Here is a 24,407-nt window from a genome sequence, read left to right on the forward strand (position 1 = left end):
AAAAGGTCCAATTGTCTTATTGGAACAAGTGTGGAACTAAGATACTAGAGTATATATAGATATTGCAATGTAATTCCAATTTTACAATAAATATCTATTTCATCCGTTTATTATATTAAAAATAGATGTTCACATTTAATTTACTTATTCAGTTTGAATAATCGATAGATCATTTATCATTTTATACATATTTTACCCTTATGGTTAATTTTGTGATATAATAAAATTGACATTCCATTCTATTTATTGTCATCCTTACTAAAAATAAATATTCATTAATATTTGTCATTTCACAAAATCAATGCATAAATAACACTATTCTTTCTATTTTACCCTTGAAAAATATGAAATTGATTAAATTGAGAAAACTAAACAATTTATTAATTTATGTTTATTGATTAAATTAATTAATTCATTTAATTTGATTTTAAAAAAAACACTAAATTAAAGTAAAATGATGAACTTACCTCATCTTTTAAGGGAAGTCAAATCTAAAACAATAGCAATTAAGTAAAAATAAATTTACGGGATCTATCAAGTCAAATATGAGTAGGAATAATGATTTAAAATATATATAGAGATTGATAGTAATTAATTAGCTGTCAGAATAGAAAGAGATAAGTGATTAATAGTATAGTTAAAATAAATAAAAATCAGCAAAAGCTTCGGCGTTTCTTACGCAAAACCCACGTCTCAGATTCCAAAATTAATACATTTTAATATAAGTTTTTTTCAAATTCCAAAAATATGGACTTTGTTTTGTTGAAGTGTTATTTCCTACCAACTTTCTTTGGTAGATAGCACGTGGATATTTTATAATTATATTTCACATTCCATTTAGCTAATTACATGCTTTTTTCCAGCCTAAATTTGTTTCAAAATTCCTTTTTTTTTTTGTGTTTAATTGAGATATACTTAACATGCTGACAGATTCACTTGGAATTTTATTTTATTTTTTTTAATTATTGTATCGGTCTATTCTTTTTAGAGATATTGTACAAGTATCTTCTCAATCTATGTCCGAAATCCCAGAGACACACTTATACTATACTAAGGTTTTATTACCTACCTGAACTTATTTTATTAATAATTTTCTACCCCTTTTTGGCTTACATGACACTATCTTGTGGGTCCAATACTGGTTGACTTTTTTTTCAAGCTAGTGCCATGTAGGCCGAAAAGGGGTAAAAAATTACTTTTAAAATAAGTTCAGGGGGTGATAGGACCTTAGTATAGTATAAGTGTTTCTTTGGAATTTCGAGCATAGGTTGAGGAGTACTTGTGCATTATTCCTTCTTTTTAACTTAATTTTCGTGATTTCAGATTATGTATTTGTAATATGAGCTATATATTGGTCATTATTCATTTACTTTGAGTTCGAAATAATAAATTAAATCTCATAAAAAAATAGATGCATGATTTCTTAGTTCTGATTTTCTAGTTATTTTTTATAGTCAAGTTAAGTTTAACACTAATATGTTAAGTTCATCACAATTATTGAATTTTGGACTCTCGTATTAAATTGCTCAAGCAACGAATAATCGATAGGGTTTTACATTAAAATTTATAATTAATATCTGTACAATTTGGGATGAGTCAAGTTGTATTATTTTGAATAGCATGCAGCACCCCAATCAGGTTAAATATTCAAATAATCAAGTGGTTTGCATGGAATTAATTTCTTTCCAATTATTGGCCTTAATTAATATTGGGACACAACTTCCATTTTGTTGACTAATAGTGGCACTGTTGCTTCTACTTCTAATAAATAACCTCTCTCGTAAAAGTACTATCATACTTTATCCGTTTACTTTTACTTGTTATCATTTAATTTAATATATTCGTTTAATTTACTTTTTTTGATGATATAAGTAGTTTATCAAACTATTCTTTATTAAATAATCTCATGGAAAATAAATATATAATATTCAAGGTAAAACATGAAAGAAAATAGGGAAAATGGTCTGATATACCCCTCAACTTTGTCATTTAGAGCTGATATACCCATGGTTATGAAAGTGGCTCATATATACCCCTACTTGTAAACAAATGGCTCACATATACCCTTTTCCTCTAACGGAAATGAAAAATAAATTAATTTTAATCTAAATTTTTATTATTTTTTTTCTAAAAAATATAATCCCATATGAGTAAATTTAATCCTCGTCAAACATATTTTGTTTGACTTTTTTTTTGTTTCAATGACTAATTTATAATTATTATTTTGATAATCAAATTTATTTACGTTTCACTAATATTCTTGTAAAACTTATTGTAGATGACCAAATTTTTTCTTCGAATACGAAATTAAATTACAATACACAAAAAAAATAGTTTAATTTTTTTTCTCTTTAAACTAAGGAATGAAAGAAAAAAACAAAATTAGAATAAGAAACTCAAATAATTATAATAAAAGAAGTCAAAAAATAGTTTATGTATGGAAAAAATTAAAATATACCTTGAACTTTGATAGAAGAATCATATATACCCCTAAATAATTTTTCTTTTAAAAAAATTAGAAATAATAAAAATAAATACAAAACTAATTTTTTAACTTCCGTCAAATGAAGGGTATATGTGAGCCATTTTGTAACGGCAGGGGTATATATGAGCCGTTTGTATAACGGTAAGGGCATATATGAGCCACTTTTATAACGAAGGGTATATCAACTCCAAATGACAAAGTTGAGGAGTTTATCAGACCCTTTTCCCAAGAAAATATATCATTTTTTTGATATGTTAAAATTGACAAATAAATATAAAAATTTATTAAAAATAAATAAATAAAAATAAACGAAAGAAATATATATATAAACACATATATAGTAATCCGCGTGTCTCAAAATATTTAGTATATGCTTATTATTTTGAAGTTTAAATAAAATTAATTCTTTTATTGTTATTCTAACCTTAATAGTTAATTGGTTGTGAAGATTATAAACACTTCAATATATTCTACCACATGAATAAAGTAAATTATTCAATGAAATAGAGATTATACGTTAAAATACAAATAAGAATATAATGATCAAACATCACTTTTAATTTATATTATTCTTAAGGAGCATGTAAATACAAATCAAAAATAACATATCAAATGTAATTGCACTAAAAATAAATGAAAGATACGATAAGAATTTTGATATTATGAGTAGATCACAAATATTTTAAAAACCGTTCGTAATTCTTAAGATGTTAATAGTAATATAAAATTACTACTAATAAATGAAGCAATTTTTAAAAATGAAATTTGTGAAACCCAATGAAGATAGTCATCCACATGTTTATGTGTTTTATGACAGACAAGACGAAATGGGGAATGTGAAAATCAAAGCTGGAATTGAGAAATGAACAAAATTCCATGTCTCAAGGACATTATGTTCTTCTTTTTTTTAAAAAAGAAAAAACTTTCGTAGTACATTTTATTCAAGGCGATATTCTCGATGTATTTTATTTGTCATATTTTTAAAAAAGTAATTTGATTACTTTATCTTTTTTACGTTATAATTTTATTTTAAGTATTATTTTATTTTTTACTATACTAATCTTTCTACATTGTAATAAAAATAGCTTTGACGATATTTAATATTAGTATTAATAAAGAGTGTTAAATTCTTTATCGGTATCAGCTAAGTACCATAGAAACAACATCGCTGAAGGCTTTAGGAACGTATCACTACAACAAAAATGATCATTAGCGGCAATTAATTCTTAATTGTCACTAAATACGTATTTTTAGTGGCAATTGACACTCTTTGTATATGTCCCTAAAGCCTTTAGCGACGTTGATTCTAACGGCACTTAACTAAAGCCGTTAAAGACTTTAGCACTCTTTGTTTATGTTAATATTTAATGCCGCTAAAAGTTATTTTTGTTGTAGTGTATACAAAGTTGATTGTCGTTAAAATACATATTTAGCAGTAATTAAAAATGAATTATCGTTAATGATCAAGTATTATATGTATTGAGTAAGGATAAAGTAGAAATAAGTAATTAATTTTGTCTAATACTTTAAAATACTGATAATTATTTTTGACGATAATTTTTATATTAAGTATTAAATATGATAACTAAAAATAGATCCAAAGGTGTAATAGTATATGTACTTATATAGTATATATATTGTACTATTTACCCCATGTAGACTGTAGTACCACCCTTTAGAATAGTTATTACAAAAGCCCATGTTCATTTTAAAACTCTAGAACACATCTTATCTGAGGCAGATAATATGTATGTAAAAATTATCTTTAATAGACAACTAATTAAGCCTCAATAAATTACACAACTGAGATTTATTGAATTTAATTAAGTCTGGATCCCTTTAATCCTGCTCTTTTAACATGGGCTACTGCTACGTGTCACTGTGCTAGCACATGGACAGAGACATCATTAGAATTTAAATTGTTGTTTAATTATTAGTAAAATAAACTTCAAGATATATATATATTCAGAAATACAGTAGGAAATTTGTTAATTCGTTTAACAAATAGTGTTATGAATGAAGACAATTAATTTAATAAACTCCAACTTATTTTAATTTTGTGTCATATCAATTCCCACATGGTGTAGATAAATGGTCATTATAGTTGTACCAATTTGGGAAGAAAATTGGTCGAATTGGAATATGTGCTGCAACTTTTGCATTTTAACAAACATGGAGTTGGAATTATAATTAAATGGATTGAAAATATGAAAAAAAAAATTAAAACCTGAACAAGCCAATAGGGTTAGGGGTGGCATCCAGTGTTCAATTTTAGGTGTCTCAAATTTATGATTTGCTAATTCAGTAATTGTTACTCCCTCCGTGTTACAAAGAATAATCTGATTTGATTTGACACAGAGTTTAAGAGTATAAAGAAAATTTTTGTATCTTGTAATCTTAATTAAAGTTAGGTTAAATGTATAAAATTGCCCTTGATCTTGTGGGCTTAAACATACTACGTAGAAAACTGAAATTAAAATATTACCAAAAAAAGAAAGATCATTCTTTTTTTAAACAGACTAAAAATGAAAGTAAGTCATTACCCCCCTGAACTTGAAGCTTTTTATACAATGTACACCTAAACTTTATTTTGTTTTAATTACCCCCCTGAACTTGCTTATTCATCCTACACGTACACCTTTTCCGTCCACTCAATATGATCGTGTCTACACGCGCATGACACGTAGATAAATAATTTACCACCTAGATAAATAATTTGCCACCTAGATAATTATTATGTTACCTAGATAATACCGACCTTCAAATGTAAACTTCTGAAAGAAGCTTCTCGATTTTCTCTGAACCTCTCTTTGATCTTCCCTAAACCTATCTTTGATCTTCCCTAAACCTCTCTTTGATCTTCCCTAAACCTCTGACGAAAGTGTAATCGACAAAGTAACGAGTAGATTTGTGCCATTAGAGAGTTCGTGAAGTGTTTGGTCGATTTTCTCTAAACCTCTCTTTGATTTTCCCTAAATCTCTCTTTGATTTTCTCTAAACCTCTCACGAAAGTGTAATCGACAAAGTAACGAGTAGATTTGGCAAGTGTATTCGACAAAGTAACGGTAGATTTGTGCCAGTTGCAGTTCGTGAAGTGTTTGGTCGTTTTTCTTTGGATCTTGTCTGAAATTGTGTCTACAAGTAAGTGATTATCCACTCGATTTCGCGTAGTCTTGATGTATTGTTGTCTGTTTTCTTTACTTTTTCATACATATTTTGCCTATTTTGCCTATTTCGTTTAACGTTTCGCCATAGTTTCCGATTGAGTTTCCGATTAGGGGTCTAATACTTTTCAACTAGAATTTTCACTTAATGAATGTATTATTATGAAGCTTTTTACCTTATTCATGCATGAAATTTAGGCTTTTTGGTAAAATTAAGGTTCTAAGTATTAGGGTTTCTGGTATTGTTAAATGGTGGGGTATTTTATAATTTGTTTAAGTATATTGTGTGGGATGCCTATTGTATGTTGATGAGTAATACATCTACTATCCTAAGTACCAATTGTTGCTTATGTTTTGGTGTTATTATATATGTTTCGATTTTGTTGCTTGCATTGTACAATATACTGATTATTATTGTGGTTATAGGTTGACACTATGACTAATAAGTACCTCAATTTAAGGTTCAAATTTGGGGGTATGTTGGTGAGTGAGGTAGGTCCAGTATATGTTGGGGGTAGGACTGAATATGTAGACAATGTGGATGAAGATCATTTATCAATTCCTGAACTTGCAGATTATGCTAAGTCTTTTGGGATTAGTAAGTTAGGAAAAACATATGCAGCTCCATCTCTAGGGGGTGATTTGGTGGAATTGAAAAATGACATGGACATTTGTAGCATGGCATTATTTATGCATGATGGGGACACAATAGATATTTATGTGTGTGATAACACTATTCTGGATGATGTGGGTCCCAGTGAAGGTCAAATTAGTCAATCTTTAAGTCAAGTGGTTGAGTCTTTTAATTCACATGGGGAATCTCTAACTGCACAACCAAAAAAATCAGATCTAGGTTTAGGTTCCTCTTCTTCCTTTCCAGCTACTGAAAGACTTGAAAATGATGGGATTGCAAGGGTCGAACAAGAATGCCAACAAGAAAGTGATGATGATTATTCTTCAATAGATTGGACTGATACTGAAGAAGAAGTTGAACCAACTATCCAACAAGGAACTGAACCTTCTATTCAACAAGAAGTTGAGCCAATTACCCAAGAAAATGCAGAGGAAGACATAGACAGTGATTCTGTCTGTTCTGACCAGTCTATTGACTATGGTAGTGATGTGCATGAGGAGTTGAGAATTGTTAAGGAAGATGTGAGAAAACTTAGAGAAAGTAGGAGGAGAAAGAAGAAGGAAAAACCAAAAGGTTTTTTAGGTGAAGTTGGATTTGATGAAGGGTATGAGGATATTGAAAAAGGGAAAAAGAATTTCAAGGGTAAGCTAACAGAGGATGAGCCATACTATGACAGTTCTGACTGTGATAGTTTTCAAAGTGATGAAGAAGAACCTGTTTCTGATGATGAACTTGAAGGAGGGAGTTTAAGGGGGAGAAAGAAGAGTAATAGGGTGGTATATGATTCTTCTTGTGATATTGTAATATGGCAGTGTGGTTTGATATTTGAAAGTGTAAAGCAATTTAGAGAGGCAGTTACAAAATATGCTATAAAAAAGGGGGTTGAGTTAGATAAGTATGTGAATGAGAGTACTAGAGTGAGAGTGAAGTGTAAAAGTGGTTGTCCATGGCTGTTGTATGCAAGCAAGGAAGGAAGGAGTGAGAACTTTACTATCAAGACATACAATCCAAGGCACAAATGTACCAGGACCACCAATAATATTTTGTGTAATTCAAAGTTCTTATGCAAGTATCTGAAAGATAGGATTATTTCTCAACCTAGTATAAAAGGGTGGGAGATACAAGAATTGGTGAGGAAAGAGTTGAATGTTCATGTAGGCAAGGCAGTTTGTTTAAAAACAAGAAAAATTATTTTAAAGGAAATTATGGGAGATCATGTGGCAGAATTTAACAGAATCCTAGACTACAAGGATATGTTACTCCAAACAAATCCTGGTAGCACTTGTGTTGTGAAGCTTAAAGATTCAGAATCAGGAAATGGGATGAAACAATTTCACTCTTTTTATATTTGTTTTGATGCTATGAAAAAGGGTTTTCAACAAGGATGCAGAAGATGTATAGGGCTAGATGGGTGTTTTCTAAAGGGAATTTGTAGGGGTCAACTTTTGGTAGCTGTTGCTAAAGATGCAAACAACCAAATGTATCCAATAGCATGGGCAGTAATTGATACTGAAAGCAAGTTGACATGGAAATGGTTCATGACCATTCTGAAAGATGATCTTAATCTAGGAAATGGTTCCCAGCTAACTATCATTAGTGATATGCAAAAGGTAATTGAATATCTTTCTTTTGTTTATGTTTCATGTAATTGCTAATTTAATTTGACTAAAATTTAACTTGCTTTTTTTGCTTTGCAACTACAGGGACTAATAGCTGCTGTAGATGAACTATTTCCAGAATGTGAGCACAGAATGTGTGCTAGACACATATTAGCAAATTGGTCACAAAACTTCAGAGGCTTAGAGAGAAGAAAGAAATTTTGGGCTTGTGCTAGATCAACATTTGAGGCACAATTTAAGTACAATATAAATGCCCTGTCCAAGCTGGGAATAGGTATTGTTGAATCCCTTATCAAATACAACAAGGAGACATGGTGTAAAGCTTTTATTCAAACATTTTCAAAGTGTGATAGCATAGATAACAACATGGCAGAGAGTTTCAATTCTTGGATCTTGGGACCTAGGAACAAGACCATTGTAACTATGTTGGAAGAAATTAGAGTTAAGGTGATGAGTAGAGTGAGTAAGTCAAGAGCATTTGCTGAAACATGGACAGATGGAATATCTCCAATGGCAATGATGGTATTCAATACAAATGTAACAAGATCAATGCAGTGCAACATTGAATGGAATGGTGATGTTGGATTTGAAGTGTTAGAAGGGGTATACAAGCATACTGTGAACTTGGGTCAACAAAAATGTAGTTGCAGATCATGGGAATTAAAAGGTATCCCATGTGCACATGGTATAGCAGCAATGAACCACTTGAACATGGATGCATCACAAGCAATATCTAGTTGGTATAGAAAAGACACATATATGAAGACATATTCTCATTTCATTCAACCAGTCCCAAACATGGAAATGTGGCCTGAAAGTAGAAACCCAATGGTTGAACCACCTGAGGCAAGACAAATGCCTGGTAGGCCACCAAAGAACAGAAGAAGAGAAATTGGTGAAGTGAGAAAAGCTGGAAAGTTGCCAAGAATGGGGACAGTAATGACATGTTCACTTTGCAAAGGACCAAATCATAACAAGAGAAATTGTCCAAAAAATCCTAAACCTAAGTCTACACCAACACCCACTCAAGAGGTACATTCATATTAATTTGCTTTTATAAATTATGTTAGATTACTTATTAAATTTAATGTCTTGTTGTGTTCTTTTTCCAATCATATTAGTCCACCACTGGAAAAAAGAGGGGTAGAGGTCATTATGAAAGAACAAGCACCAGTAAGACTGGTACAAGAAGAGGTGCAGGAAGTGGTTACAAGAAGAGGCCTAAAGTTGTTGGACAAGGTGTATTTGTTGCTGATACTGGATATACGTGTATTAATGTAAGTGTCTTATAAACTGTCAAAATTATATTTGTCTTCTAAATGTGAATCCCAAAATAACTATGTAGTTGATATTGCAGCAAGGATTGTCTAGCAGAAGGAGGGTTAATACTGGTGTGGTGAGTTCTGCACATGTGACAGGTGATATTGGTTTTAAACCTACCAAGGGACTGAAGTGGAAAGGCAAACAGGCCATGACTCAAAGACAACTTCAAGTCGAAAGTGTTGTGCGTCGTATTCAAACCAGATCAAAAGCTGATGGCATTCAAACAAGGTCACAAGCCAAAGGAAAATCACTCTCAAAGAAAACTTCTTAGTTGTGTGGTTGTGGTGTCCAACCAAACTTGAAATAGTGTTTTATGTGGTTTTATGTGTTGATGAATCTATGGTTGTTCAAACAAACTTAAAGTAGTTACTGTTTTATGTTTTGCTAGTTAACTTAAGTTATTGTGGTTGTTGGTTGGTGCTTGTGTGGTTATTCAACTAACCTTAAAGTAGTGATTGTTTTATGTTTTGCTAGTTAACTTAAGTTATTGTGGTTGTTTGTTGAAACAATGAAACACTATGATGCTTCTTTTTTATGATCAAGAAAGCACTAGTTATGTTATGTTTGTTGCCTTCATGTTATTATTTCATGGTATCATAGTACCCATTACATGTAATTGTATTGATCAGCAAAAACAGCAAAAACATACATTAATAGAATACCAAACCAAACTAATCCACAAAATGAGTTCCTAGTTCTGTTGAACAAGGAACACCAAACCAAACTAATAACAATTGCATTAAAAAAATATTCAACAACAAACTAAATAAAAGAACAATATCACATTGCATATCAAACTAATACCCAAAATCAGTTTCAATATCCATTTGCACTTGAGCTGTTCTTCTTGTTTGTTGGTTTTCTTCAACAAACCCAAAATTACAATATTCGCTTGGGTCGGAAATTCAGGATCATACCAATCGAAAAACTTACAAGAATTTCGAAATGAGGACTGCATTCATAAAATCAAAGTTAAAAAAATGAAATTGCATAATACGAAGTTGTCAAATAAAAAGCAAAAAAGGAGTAACAATACATACCCCATAGTGTCTACAACCGAAAAATCTACGTCCGGGATTGTCATTTGTCCATGAAATTTTCAGAATTGGAGGAGCCCCACATAAACAAACAAGTCTCCTGCTATTGTTCATGAATTTAGCAATAACAATTAAAATAAAAAAAGTGAGAAAAATCTGAAATTTGAAAAAGGGAGAAGGGATGAAGAAGAATAAATAGGTAGAGAATAGAGAGAGAAAAAATCTTAAAATAACCCAAATATTAAAGAAAAAATAGATTTTTACTAATATTACCGTTGTAACTTTATGATGTGGCAAAAAATTGCTGTCTCACGCGCCGTCTAGAGTTTGATTTCAGTTTCTATGCCAGGTGGACGGAAAAGGTGTACGTGTAGGATGAATAAGCAAGTTCAGGGGGGTAATTAAAACAAAATAAAGTTTAGGTGTACATTGTATAAAAAGCTTCAAGTTCAGGGGGGTAATGAATACTTTTGCCTATCAAATATTAAAATTTTAAATTGATAATTCGGAAAAAGGTAAATTAAATTTCGTTTTTATTTTTTTTATGTGAACACAAGATAATAGAAGATTAAAAAGTAAGAGACATCAAGAAAAGCAAATTGATACAACTAAAAGATATGTATTTGGATTATTCATGCTTATTCTTTAACTTTCTTTTTGGACTTGTACTAATGAGTAATAAATATGTTGTTATATGACCTTTATTAAGTAAATAACTTGATATTAGGAAAAGACTCAATACTAAATCATACTAATGTCACATATCAAACCCAAACCTAAATACCATAATTTTAAAGTTTTACTCACCAATACCATATCAAACACCAGATTACCAAATAATCAAAATTCGATTTGTTTGTTGTATAACCTTCATTAAGTAAATAACTTGATATTAGAAAAAGACTCAATACCAAATGATACTAATGTCGCATACTCTTATCTACAATGTTAAATTTGAGTCTAATGTATTAGTCATTATGTGATATATTGCTGGACAAACAATAACATACGGAATTCTATACTGTGACCCAACAGTTCTTAAAAATTACAGCTTGTTCCAAGAATCTTTAGTTTGTAGTTTTAAAAGGACAAAATAATACAATAAAAACAAAAAGAAGATCATTTACACAAAATTTCACGAATTTAAGTCGCATTGTGACCTGCTTTAGTTTACAGATAACTAACTATACTTGTTATGAATTAATTAATGCAATAATTATGACCAGATACCCATAAAAAAAACTCATAATATGGTCTTGGGTAATCTGCATTTCTCACCTTAAGCTTCTTGCATTTGTGAAACCCATTTCACTTATTAGCAATTAACATCAGAGCCAACAATGCAACAAACGGCTATAAGAAGTAAAAGGTGTGCCAAAAACTGGAAAGCCATAAGTATTTTTATCAAACCATAAAGAAACTATCCACGACTACAGCAAAACTTGCATGTCTTTGACAAGGCGGACACTGTCTGTACCAAGTTACTACAAGGAGCAAAAACTTACATAAGACTAACATACATTTATGCGTAGTTAAGGTGAGTGGAAACAGATATTGGACTCAGTTCTAGCAAATGCAACATATTCCAACTGATGAACTAACCCCAGCAAACACAATTGGCCTTTCATGGTTTTCATTAAGTTGCTTCACCTCTGCAAACAATAATCGCCTAAGAAACTCACTGTGCCACCGAGCAGGGGGTAGCTTGAGCTTGAGCTTGAGCCAATGGCAATGTAGCAGCAGGCACCCTGCATATATAAGAGGATCTGTTGATTAAGAAACTTAAAACAAAGAGTTACCAAAAAAAATTAAAATTGGTTATTGTGAATATGAGAACAACTTGAAGAGTACTTGGGTCGTTAAAATAAATGAGGTAGCAGGACTATCATTAAGAGAAAAACTCATAATATGGTTGCTATCTAGGAGTAAGATTTATATGATTAGTTAGTGTAAGCAGTGAGTAGTAGGAGATGGAGGGCGCGAATTAGTCACAGAAATAGAACAATTGTTAGATCTCTATGAGTTCTAAATATTTAGTTCCTGATACAGTTTATACTGTCACTAATCACACTAGGTTCTCTTGAAGACAAAAAAGCAAAACACTGAATAAATTCCTCTGAAGAAGTCAAAGCGGAAAACCTCATGAAAGCAAAAACTCTCAAATGAGAATGGCCAGGCACCCACAAGTAAACAACATTTCCTGCATTTTCTCTTGTATTTTTCATCCATCTTAAATTGAATGGTTCTCGTTCAACTAGGTTGTTTCACAAAATAAACTCTTCTTCTTCTCCAAGTTTTTCTTTATCTTAGCTTCATAATAAGTTTGTAATTGAGAACCACTTACATGTTTGTTACTCATTCAACTTAGCATGTGACCAACTTCTTCCCTTGTCAGGGATTTTCTTCCCTATCTTCACTTCATAATTAGACAAGAGTCGCAGTAGCTTTTCAAGGTAGCCCTTTGACAAGTAAGTAACCTTAAACTAACAAATGCTATATATTTATCCCAATACATTGCAAAGGAAGTAACTGGTATTTAGTTCGAAGGCTAATGTGATCCGAGCTTTAAGTAAATTAGCATCTGTACTAACAACCAACATTTATCTTTTTCCAACTTCTTGTTCCCTCCTCAACTTGGGTACAATTTCAAGAACGAAGTTAAATTTTTTATTGCATACAAGTATAAGTGGCATGTGGGACTACATTAAGTATGTTGTTGTATTCAAGTATAAGTGGTCTAAAATGGATATTTATCTTTTGAGAATTTTGAATATTTAAACATAAAAAGAGGGCCTTGTGGTAGTTCTTGTATAGGGAATTTAATTATTCTGCTGCTTTCTCATAAAATAAATAAATTAGAAGTACTAAAAACTGCAGAAGAGAAACTTCCTTTTAAAAAAAACTATATTGTTGATAGAGACACAATTACATGCTTGCGCACTAAGTGCTGGAAATGTGTAGTGCATACTGCTACATGAACAACACAGTTTTGATGTGTCACAGCTTACATGGACAACTAATTAGGAAGGTTAGGGGACATATATGGCTAACTCGATAAATTAGTTGATATTAACTCATTATATTAACCATAAATGATTGATGGTGCAGGAGAAGCAAGTAACAAATGCACTACTGTGTTTTTGCAAAACTTTTGAGGACAATAGTTTTACTATTGTGTTCCTCTGTATAAGATATTTATAATACGGCCTACTAATAGACTTATGACTTGATACGGTATATTTGACCAGAAACCAATTTGCTGAGTGGCAAACAGATAGATTTAGTCACTCATGAAGGGGAAAAGGAGGGATATAGACGGCAAAAGGAAAAAATGAACAGAACATTTATTTGATTGTTTGTGAACATAGAACAGACATCTTAGACCATCTCCAACCCACCTCTATCTACTCTTCATTCTCTATATTTGGAGAGTAAAATAGTGAATGGACACTCCAACCCATCTTTATAGAAATAAGAATGAAATAGAAATAATAAATAAAATATTGAAGAGAGAGAAAAAGATTCCTTTTTTAGAGAGTAAAATAGAGAACTGGGTAGGAGTTGGTTGTCTGAAACGAGGCAAGGCTGTGTCGCCATTATCCATTGAGGCGAGGCGACCTCAAATAGGCGACCCGAGGCGACTCGAGGCGACCCAATGGCGACGTAAATGGCGTCGCCATTTTTATTTTTTTTTAAAAAAAGTTTTAACTTAATAATATTAGTTCTTTTTTTCTATTTTCAAACTTTCATCAGACTTTTGTGTATTCCTATTCTTCTCTTCCTCGAGTCGCTGCTGCTTCTTCTCTTCCTCAGTTGCTGCTCTCTTCTTCTCTTCCTCAGTCGTTGCTCTCTTCTTTGTCTCTTTCCCTCGAGTTGCTGCTCCATTCGTCTCTTTCTCTTTCACTCTTCACTGCTCCCTGCCTTCACTACTCTTTTTTTTCCTCTGTTTTTTTCCCTCTGTTTTCTTCACTCTCTGTTTTGTCCCGGATTACTGTAAAATGCTTTCTACTTTCACTGTGTTGTGACTGCTGTCCATTATTGTTTTGAAAAAAATTAATTCTTCTATAGTAATTATTATAGTATTTGTAATATATGTAATTGCTATTGAAATTTTGAATATTATATGTGCAAATTAAATGTTTTTAATTTTTGGTACTAATTGGCGCCTCGATCCAAAAAGGTGAGCGCCTCGCCGCTCGCCTCGCCGCGTGGCGAGGCGGGCCCTTGTCGCCTTTTGTCGCCTCTCGCCGTCCAAAACACTGTGTATAACAAATATAGAAACTTTCTAACAAGTTAGAAAACTTACTGAGGGTCAACTTGCACATTTTTTTTCTTTGCTTTTCTCTTGTTTCGCCGTTTCTTTCCAGAAGTTGAGCAAAGCAAAGATGGATCCAGGACAGGGGGCACAAATACTATGGGAGGCGCCACTTCCACTGTTGAAGATCCTGACTTTGGTCTTTTAAATACATGAAGCTGACCTGGTGCCTGAACGTCACTAGGTTGTCCCAAACTATATGCTAAAAGTCCACTATTAGCCTTTTCCCCAGCACCTTCACTAATTTCAGCTTCTTTTCTTTTTTCCACATGAAGTGGACGACCAAATTCCATTGGCAAGAAGCCAGCATCAACATCACCTGTATCCTGAACTTTATCTAGTGCAGCATAAAGCTTGCCTTTAGACCTAATGATCTCAAACATCACAGTTCCAGCACCATTTTCTGCAAAATAAGTGATGAAAAGTTAACACTTCATTACAAGGAAGCACCTGAAAGATTAAATATTGAGATCCCCTTCCTTTTCCGGAAGAGGTTTTGGGAGAAGGTGGTTAACCTAAGATGGAAATAACTGCTGCTCGAGCTGCCAGCTGTTCAGCTTCTTTCTTGTTTTTCCCGATTTCTCCCGTATAATGAATACCATTGAAGAACGAGGTAGACTTAAAAACAGGAAGCACTGCCACAGATTGACTTGTCTGATAAGTAGGTTTCTCCAGGTTCATTTTAACAGCATACTCATTTAGGATAGACTTGCAAAACACTGTATCCTAGAGTACATAAAGGTAAAATAGTATTAGAAATATGAAAAAGGATATATAATGCAGACTGTCAGAGAACACCTTCCAGTTCCAGCTTTGGTGTAAATGGATATAGAGAACTTTTATAGGGTTGATTTCACCAAGAGTTGAAACAGATTGGGATCAATTGATCTTTGGAGCATAAGTTTAAAATTTCAGAAACTAAAGAAACAAAGAACCTGTCTGCTAGACCTAAGATCGGACACCACACTAGTACTGAAGCCCTCCAATTAGCCTCATTCTCTGGCTCTTTAACACATGATAAATAAATCAACCTACTTTTTTGAAACAGAATGTGCCCATCTAATATCCAAACGCCATACTAGTACAACAGCTATAACTGAAAGCTTTTCCATAAAGTCACATTCTCTGGCTCTTCAACAATTCACGCATAAATAAACAAACTTTTTAAAAATCAAAATGTACCCTATACATCCATATATGCAAAATAAAAGTGAACATAAATGTTCAACATCACAGTGCTAGAGAAAAATAGTCTATTCCCACCCCCACCCACTCTCTCTCTCTCTCTCTCTGAGTTTCTTGTGAAAAATCGAGTGTTATTTTCTGACGCCACCTATATACTGAAGAACCAGCAACTATGGAATAGGTAAATGTGAAAAAAAAATATTTAACACAAGATTTTACTGGAAAAATCCCTTCCCCAAGAACAAAAAACCACGACCTGCCTTGTAGTATTTCCCTCCCAAACTACCACTAAATTTGAGTCACTGATTTATGTTACAACTCTATAACCAAGGGGTTTACAACTATAGTACCTTTTCCCCTTTACGATTTGTCCTAATTGCATCTCACTTCTTTCAAGACTCTACTTAGTGAAGGAAGCCCAGACAGTTCCAAAGTCCAAACAACAGCTATGACAAATAGCTAGGAATGTAAAGGTTACAAGTTATGCTCAACGAAACAAACTAGACAACAAGAACAGTTATAATAAATCTGGATAGGAAGTGGTTCTTTTGTCGTTGCCAGGTGACTCTCCTCAAACCGAAAAAACTTTGTGATAAGACCTTGTTCTTATTCTCTCTTTGTATGATCTCTTTTCTCACTGAGTGGATTCCTCAACAACATCAACATGACGCGTTATATAGTAGTAGATGGTCATTTTTTGTTCTCCCAACTCAACATGGATTAGTTCAAGAATTCAAGAACCTAATCCAAGTTTCACCTTATTTCCATCGTTCTTTAACGTCGACCTTCTCTTATTATTAAAGCTTCTTCATTGTGTGCAAATATATTAAAATTTTCATATTGCTTCTTGTTCCTTACTGCACCAGATTACGTAATCGTAATTTCTCAAGGAATCCTTCAATGCACTTGGAATCTGTTTTGCTCTCGATCAACTGTCAACTTCAAGAATCAAGACTAAAGTGAAGGACCTGGTTTCTTCAAGCCTTGCAGTGTACTCTTGATGGAATCTCTTGTAGTAGACATATTAAGGAATTCGTTCTTTGGTTGTTCTCAGATAATCACTACTAGTCCTTATTTGAGACATGTATAATATCTGGTTCTTGTATATGTTTGTTATGTTTTCCTAATCATCTATTAATCATCAAAACTTCACATTGTTAGCTTAGCACATAGCTTCCTAACTCATGGCTCTTCGCTCAACAATTTTCCCCATTTTGATAATGGCAAACCCGTAACAGAATATAACTCAATCACTGTAGTTGCATGCGTACTCAAATGCAAGCTCCCCCTAGAACCAGCTTCATGTTGATCATCATGACTTAGTAAGATCATGTGAACTTTACTCAAGTCTTTCATGAGACCAACCTTCACTCACCGCAACCTAGTAAGTAACCAGGTTATGTGAACCTGAACAAATCCATATGTTTCTTGTACCCGTATCAGGTTCAATCATAACTCTGCACATGGACCTTGTTCTTTTAGCAGTTGTCTCCAGTATAATTACTCCAAGAACCAGGTTCTTTGACTTCTTTCTTATCAATGATTATCAGAGTTGTTCAGACTAAAACTGTGGTGGAAGGTAGCAGGTAGACATTGGAATTAGTCAAGAGTAAGTCGACTCACCTACCACGTTTTCCGGAAGAAAAAGGAATATCCGAATAGTACTTTAAAATTGACTAATTTTCATATGACCCTTAGCAAAAAAAATGCTTTTTATCACTTACAACTGAACAATATATGTGATTGAAGTTGATAATATATCAACTATGGTAAGTTAAAAAGGGAAAGCTCTCCAGTGAGCTCATATATATTACATATTTACATAGCATTAAGGTGCCGTTTGGTAGTTGGATAAGAAACAAGTTATCTATGTATTGATTTTTGTCTTACTTATATGACCTTTGGCTGATAATTCAGAAACCCGCATAACTCATACCTGTATAAGTTATGAGGGAATCTATGTATCATTTTATGCAGGATAGAAGGTGTAATAGCTAATACATGCATAACTAATCCTTGCATAATACATAGATTCACTCATAACTAATACATACATTAATAATACTTGCATAACTCTAACCAATTACCAAATGACCTCTAAAAGTTAAAGCACAGAGGTAATTTTTTACACTTTACACATAATTTTGTCGGAAGTATCTTCTAGTCCTACGGGTTCTCTCAGTTTATTGACAAACAAGGATGTGTTTTACACTTCAAACAAAGAGAATCATCCTGTTTCACTCAATGAAATTGGTAAATAATCTACCAAAACTATGAATTTTTCAACCCGTAACCAGCTTGGTCTAACCATTATGTGGATATGAAAGATATTAACTAAACCTGCCATCAGAATTACAGCTATTTCTCAGAAAAAACTTGTGACATGCCACCATCACATCTTCTTCCGAGGGGCTAAAGTACAAAGCTATAGGAACCTATTCATCAAGATCAAAATACTTATAGTTACTTAATTCCACCGCTGAAGTTACATTCGTTGGTGTGGTGCCAATTAAAACATGACAATGGGTAATAGAGAGCAAAAGTGAACAAGATTACTTCCTCCGAAATTAAGATGACTTATATAGAAGGTGAAAAAAAATTCTTCAGAAGAACTGGTACTTGGTAATTACTAGGCTGTACTTTGGAAACTAATTATACTCTGAAACAACATTTGGGACAGAAAAAATGAATACGATACTGTAATGCCTCAGTATACACCAACTTATATGAAGGGCATGAGTACACTTTTTTATTCATTTTACAGCTTCCATGCTTTTCATCTACTGAGCTATTCAGTTGGAGAAAGAAGAGAGTTTCATCTCATATTACAACTTTATCAGCGTCATAGTTCAGGATAATCATGAATCAACCTTGTTAACCACAAGATATCCAGTACTCTAACCCTAATGCATCGCCCAAAGATATAATAGAATTCAAGGCCCATTTATGAAAGTGAGCATCACTTTAAAATCATGCATGCCTTAAATAAGATGTTCCTTTGAGAAAATCACCTAGCAACTAAATATGTATTTAGACTCTTAAAAAACTGAATAGCCAAAATATATTATTTAGCAAGAACACAACAAACCTCACGAATAAGAGGGCATCCCTCATGTTTAAGCTTTTCTTTCACGCCAATCAAAGCAACTTTGGCGGCATCGTGCTCTGCAGCCTTTACATGTGAAAATGTGTTAGGAGAGGTATACCAAACCCCATCCACCAAAACACTGGATCTAAAGAGGGGTGCATGCGGAGGGCCTGCATTGACAGTGTGATAAACAGGACGACCTAGGGACGACCGCTGGGTCAACTCTTGTAGGCGATTCTTGTGAATGAATTCCACATGAATATCTACAACGAGAAATGACAATATCAAGTCAGAGTGGAGCTAGTGTCATAAACACATTAGGTTACAAGAGTTTCAAACATGTTAAACCAAAAATATCTGTTGTTCGTCGTCTTCTATAAAAAAAAGTGCTAAAGAGCAAGATTTGAATAACTGTTTCTATTCAAAACATATATATAATCATCTTTCTGAAAATAGAGGACTAATTTGAAAACCTACTGCATTCTTCATGTTATATACACTAGCACAGACCTATATATGTGCGTACAAACCAAATAAATCATGCACTGATTCTTCAGATAAATCTTTATCCAAGAAAAAACCTTCCAGGGTGTACGGTGTAGGATGCATCATCCTGCTAATTCAGCACCCTAGACTTCTAAATCAGTTCATTTCTTTTGTAAACCATTCAAGAAAAACCTTGCAGTACCAGCAAGGGGTAGGTGTGATGGTTGGAATCCGTCTAACGTCAAGTGGTTGTTCGGGCTTCGACCCCTAGGAAGAGAGAACATAACTCCCGATAGGAAGAGCTCTAACCCCTAACTGGGCTTATCCCACGGGAACTTGGACGCACCACTGAGTTCTTAACACGAGATGCCCATAAGCCAGGGGAGAAATCCCAGTACTAGCATGATTTCTTCTCTACTCCTTATCAGAAGTGTTTCCTTTCCTTTAAGGAAAGAAGTAGAAACAAAGAAATCTCATTGTTCTGATGCTACTCTTGAAGAACCTCCCTACTTCATAAATTATAGACACAAAACTGATGCTCCCCTAGATTAAGGGTGTTTTAATTGTGAACCAATTTTCTCATGTTCGGTTGGTCAAATATTTTCGGAAACATTTTCTCTACGAAAACAAGCTCCTTGAAAATGAGGAAAACAAGCTCCTTGAAAATGAGGAAAATGACTACCTAATGAAAGTAGGGAAAACAAGTTCCGCAAGTGGCATTCCACATTGATTGTGCCCTCTCCAGCCTCAACCTCATCTTCACCGCCACCCCCCATAACCCTCATCCACACCACCTCACACCTCTACCTTCCCAACTCCCATAATATTTTACTGGATTATATCAAAAATACTTTTAGGATAATATATTTTTCTTACCTACCGAACACAAAGAAAATAAGTAAGAAACCACTTATTCTCCTAGAAACCCCTCTTCAAGAACACAAACATCCCGTATAATAGCAAAAATGAAGAATAACCACAAAAGCCCATTTTCTATCACCTCTCAAGTCAAATAAAACAATTAACAGTTTCTACGTTGATGGGTTTCACAGATCCAGAAACCAAACACCTAAAATAATATCAAAAGAATACTATCTCTACCAGCACTTGACAGCAAAACAGAGAAAGAAAAAACTTACATCGACGCCGTCCTTTTTCAGTTTCAGAAATGTTTGGTTGAGGATTTTGAATAATCACATGTTCGGCCATTTTGATGGGCTGTTCAGAACTTTGAGTCACAGAATTCACTTCGGCCATTTTGATGGGCTGTTCAGAACTTTGAGTCACAGTATTCACTTCGGCCATTTCGATGGGCTGTTCAGAACTTTGAGTCACAGTATTCACTTCGGCCATTTCGATGGGCTCTTTAGAACTTTGAGTCACAGTATTCACTTCCTCCATGGTTGAAGAAGATGATATTTCTCAAGCTGTTTTTCTAGAGTTCACTGAAAGAGAAGGCAATTTGTAACTCTGGGTACACACTACACTAAACACACAACATTTTGCAATAGGCTAGGTTAATTTCTCAGTCAAAGAAATTGGGATTTGAACTCATGTAATGTTATTTATCGATCATTTTTTTACATATATTTGTAATACTGTAGAATATAATATTGGGTTGTCGAGTATTTTTCTTGAGTTTTATTATATTGTATCATTAAATTTTATTAGACGTAATTATTAATTTAGTACAGTTTGATTATGGAGTATTTTTCTTGAGTTTTATTACATCGTATCGTTAAATTTCAATACTATTGTTTTACGTAACTATCAACTTAGTACAGTTTGATCATTAATTACTTGCTATTTTATTTCTTTGTTTAATTAATTATTTATTTTATTTCTTTGTTTAATTAATTTATTTATTTTTAACCTTATCTTTTATAATAATAATTCTTTTTTAAAATTATCTTTACATTGTTGATTTGTATAATAATGAAAAATATATATAATTTCGTATTTATCAAAATAACATATTTTAAAATATAATATGCTATAAAACGATCGAAATAAGTTACTGGTGAAATTTTATTTATGATTCATAATGTATTTGTTACATATTGTAAGCTAAGCTTTTTAAATTAGTAATTAGTGATATTTGTCAGTTCTGATTTTAAGTAGCAATCAGTTAATGCAATTTATAAATATATTTGACGAATTGTGATAACTACATTCTCGTGCGATTTGTAAATTGAGTTTTTGAATTAGTGAAATAATGATGTTTGACCAATGTGATTCTTAGTCACAATTAGTTAATGCAACTTTTAAGTTACAATCAAAATAACATATTTTAAAATATAATATGATATAAAACGATCGAAATAAGTTACTGGTGAAATTTTATTTATGATTCATAATGTATTTGTTACATATTGTAAGCTAAGCTTTTTAAATTAGTAATTAATGATTATTGTCAGTTCTGATTTTAAGTTGCAATCAGTTAATGCAATTTATAAATATATTTGACAAATTGTGATAACTACATTCTCGTGCGATTTGCAAATTGAGTTTTTGAATTAGTGAAATAATGATGTTTGACCAATGTGATTCTTAGTCACAATTAGTTAATGCAACTTTTAAGTTACACATGACGAATTATAATAAACAACATCGTTAAATTCATAAGACTTTGTCTCATGCGATTGTAAATTGAATTTTTTGAATTAGTAACTAATGGTATTAACAAATATAATTTTTAGTCGCAATCAGTTAATGCAAGTTATAAGTAAATTTGACGATTCGTGATAACTACATTCTCGTGCGATTTGTCAGTTGAGTTTTTGAGTTAGTGAATAACTACATTTGACCAATGTGATTTTTAGTCGCAATTAGTTAATGCAACTTTTAAGTTACATTTCACGAATTATAATAAACTACATCGTTAAATGCATAAGACTCTGTTCCATGCGAATTTTTTGAATTAGTAATTAATGATATTAACCAATATGATTTTTACTCGCAATCAGTTAATGCAATTTATAAGTACATTTGACGAATTGTGATAACTACATGTTTAAACATTTGTCTCATGCAATTCGTAAAATGAGTTTTTGAATTAGTGATATGATATTTGACCAATGTGATTTTTAATCGCAATTACTTAATGCAACTTTTAAGTTATATTTGACGAATTATAGTAAACTACGTCGTTTAATTCATCGGACGTTTGTCCCATGCGATTTGTAGATTGACTTTTTGAATTAGTTTTAATAATTTTTGAAGAATGTGATTTTTAGTCGCAATCAGTTAATGCAATCTTTAAGTTACATTTGACGGATGATAATTACTACATCATTTGAACTTATAAGACACTCGTCCCATAAAATTTGTATGTTCAATTTTTCAATTAATAATTAATAATATTTGTCAAATGTAAATTTTAAATGCAGACACATAATTTAATTTATTTTATATTTTGAGAAACGGGAAAAACTATAGTTAAAAGTTAAATAAATTTATACGTTAATAGTGTAAAAATCTTTATTCAATGATAACTTAGAAAGAAAAGTTAATATTTTATTTAAATAGACGAGCACAAAAAACGTAAATTTTAGAAATAATCTTTATTGTTAGCATGTAAAATTAAAATGTACAAAAGTCGATTTTCACATATAAGTATTTTCAATTTACTTGTTTTATGTCAATCAATTTATGAAAACAAATTAATATATTATATCTTTTTTATGTGCAATTTGTAGATGATTTTCTCCTTTTCCTTTGCTTTTATTGTCATCAAGCGTCTCAAAAGGAAATAAAATTAAGTAATTAGACCTAATCATGAAGGTCATGAAATTAAGAATTTATTTGGCCATAAAAAATTACTGCGGGAAAAAATTGCGACAATTTAAAAAATAGTGTTTCATTATATATTTGTCAAAAAACTCTAAATTTTCAAAAATTTGTATTCAAAGTATTTGGGCCAAATTTTTATATTTAGATATTTTTAAAATCAATAAATTATCCAATTTTTTATATTTTATATTTTCAAATAACCCATCATTTATTAATTCTTACCAATATTTATCAATCATATTACTCCATTAGTAATTAATGACCACTCTTCTCTGCTATTTATACAAAAGATGGTAAAAAATAATACTCTAGTTGTCTCATTTTATATAGTAACATTTGATTGGATACGGAGTTTAAAAAATAATGAATATTTTAAAATATTTATCAAATTGTCATTCAAAAAAATAAATTTACATTTTTGTCTTCTCATAAATGTATCAGAATACTATTTTTGAAATTAAATAGGACCAATAAGAATAAAAGAGGAATTATACCCTTAAATACTTACCATATAAGGAATATGACACTTTTTTTGGGATTGACCTAAAAAGAAATGATGTCACATAAATTGAGATGGAGGGAGCAATTTTTGTATAGGGAAAAAGGCTAAAATATAAACTTTCAGAAAAGGTTCATTTATGTTATCAGTTAAAAGTTTGACTCGTTTATGCTATTACTGTCAAGAAAAGACTCATTCATGCCATTATTTTTTAATAGTGATTTTGCAAAAATCATTTTTGACACGTGGCCAATTGTAGTTCAGCCACATTATCAAATTTTTTTAATTGAAAACATTGTTCAATTTTTATTCAGAATTTTGATTTTTTAATTTAAAAAAGTGATGATGTGAACAATTATTATTCTGCCATGTCATCATTTTAATTCAATTTTTGTTCAGAATTATGTTTTTTTTTAATTCAATCAGTAACAAGTTTAAATATATGATTAATGTATCGTTTTTGTCATATTATTATTTTGTTTTTGTTAATTGTTATAAGATTATTTTTTCAAAGTATTTTCATTACAAAATGACAATATAAACTTATAAGCATTTTTAATAACTTTTGAACTTATAAGTATATATCATACTTTTTTAAAATAGTCAAATATTTTTCTCAAAACTTAATGACAAAATGAGCTAAGTTGTGAATTTGGAGGTAAGAAATATTATATATATATATATATATATATATAATTAACATGTAGCTGGAATAGCTCAGTTGGTTAGAGCGTGTGGCTGTTAACCACAAGGTCGGAGGTTCAAGCCCTCCTTCTAGCG

The 24,407-nt window shown here is 31.8% G+C and overlaps 2 protein-coding genes, 1 long non-coding RNA gene and 1 other non-coding gene across 4 annotated transcripts; 2 read left to right on the forward strand and 2 right to left on the reverse strand.

The window, feature by feature from the left end:
- The first annotated feature begins 7,173 nt into the window (after positions 1-7,173).
- Positions 7,174-9,743, forward strand: LOC114076078. Its single transcript, XM_027914509.1, has 4 exons — positions 7,174-7,893; positions 7,987-8,934; positions 9,024-9,179; positions 9,260-9,743. The coding sequence occupies exons 1-4, from the start codon at positions 7,489-7,491 to the stop codon at positions 9,494-9,496; spliced, it is 1,746 nt and encodes a 581-aa protein (XP_027770310.1). The 5' UTR covers positions 7,174-7,488; the 3' UTR covers positions 9,497-9,743.
- A 35-nt stretch (positions 9,744-9,778) lies between these two features.
- On the reverse strand, positions 9,779-10,402 carry LOC114076079. Its single transcript, XR_003576687.1, has 2 exons — positions 10,266-10,402; positions 9,779-10,177 (listed from the first exon to the last, which is right to left on the reverse strand). It is a non-coding gene; the product is annotated as an uncharacterized LOC114076079 (long non-coding RNA).
- Positions 10,403-11,632: 1,230 nt separating this feature from the next.
- Positions 11,633-20,882, reverse strand: LOC107011904 (double-stranded RNA-binding protein 7-like). The gene is made up of 5 exons (XM_015211587.2): positions 20,476-20,882; positions 18,851-19,113; positions 15,093-15,303; positions 14,569-14,980; positions 11,633-12,010 (listed from the first exon to the last, which is right to left on the reverse strand). Exons 1-5 carry the CDS (start codon positions 20,735-20,737, stop codon positions 11,941-11,943), a joined length of 1,218 nt encoding a protein of 405 aa, XP_015067073.1. The 5' UTR covers positions 20,738-20,882; the 3' UTR covers positions 11,633-11,940.
- Positions 20,883-24,333: 3,451 nt separating this feature from the next.
- Positions 24,334-24,407, forward strand: TRNAN-GUU. Its single transcript has one exon. It is a non-coding gene; the product is annotated as a tRNA-Asn (tRNA).

The sequence above is a fragment of the Solanum pennellii genome, chromosome 2 (assembly GCF_001406875.1).
Source record: "Solanum pennellii chromosome 2, SPENNV200".
Classification (NCBI taxonomy): Eukaryota; Viridiplantae; Streptophyta; class Magnoliopsida; order Solanales; family Solanaceae; genus Solanum; species Solanum pennellii.

Coding starts and splice junctions, on each gene's coding strand:
- LOC114076078 (XM_027914509.1), top strand. CDS start 7,489: ATGGGAGATCATGTGGCAGAATTTAACAGAATCCTAGACTACAAGGAT. Junction 7,894..7,986: donor TCATTAGTGATATGCAAAAG/GTAATTGAATAT, acceptor TTGCAACTACAG/GGACTAATAGCTGCTGTAGA. Junction 8,935..9,023: donor CACCAACACCCACTCAAGAG/GTACATTCATAT, acceptor CAATCATATTAG/TCCACCACTGGAAAAAAGAG.
- LOC107011904 (XM_015211587.2), bottom strand. CDS start 20,737: ATGGAGGAAGTGAATACTGTGACTCAAAGTTCTAAAGAGCCCATCGAA. Junction 19,114..20,475: donor TGAAAAAGGACGGCGTCGAT/GTAAGTTTTTTC, acceptor TTCTCGTTGTAG/ATATTCATGTGGAATTCATT. Junction 12,011..14,568: donor AATGTGCAAGTTGACCCTCA/GTAAGTTTTCTA, acceptor TTATATATGCAG/GGTGCCTGCTGCTACATTGC.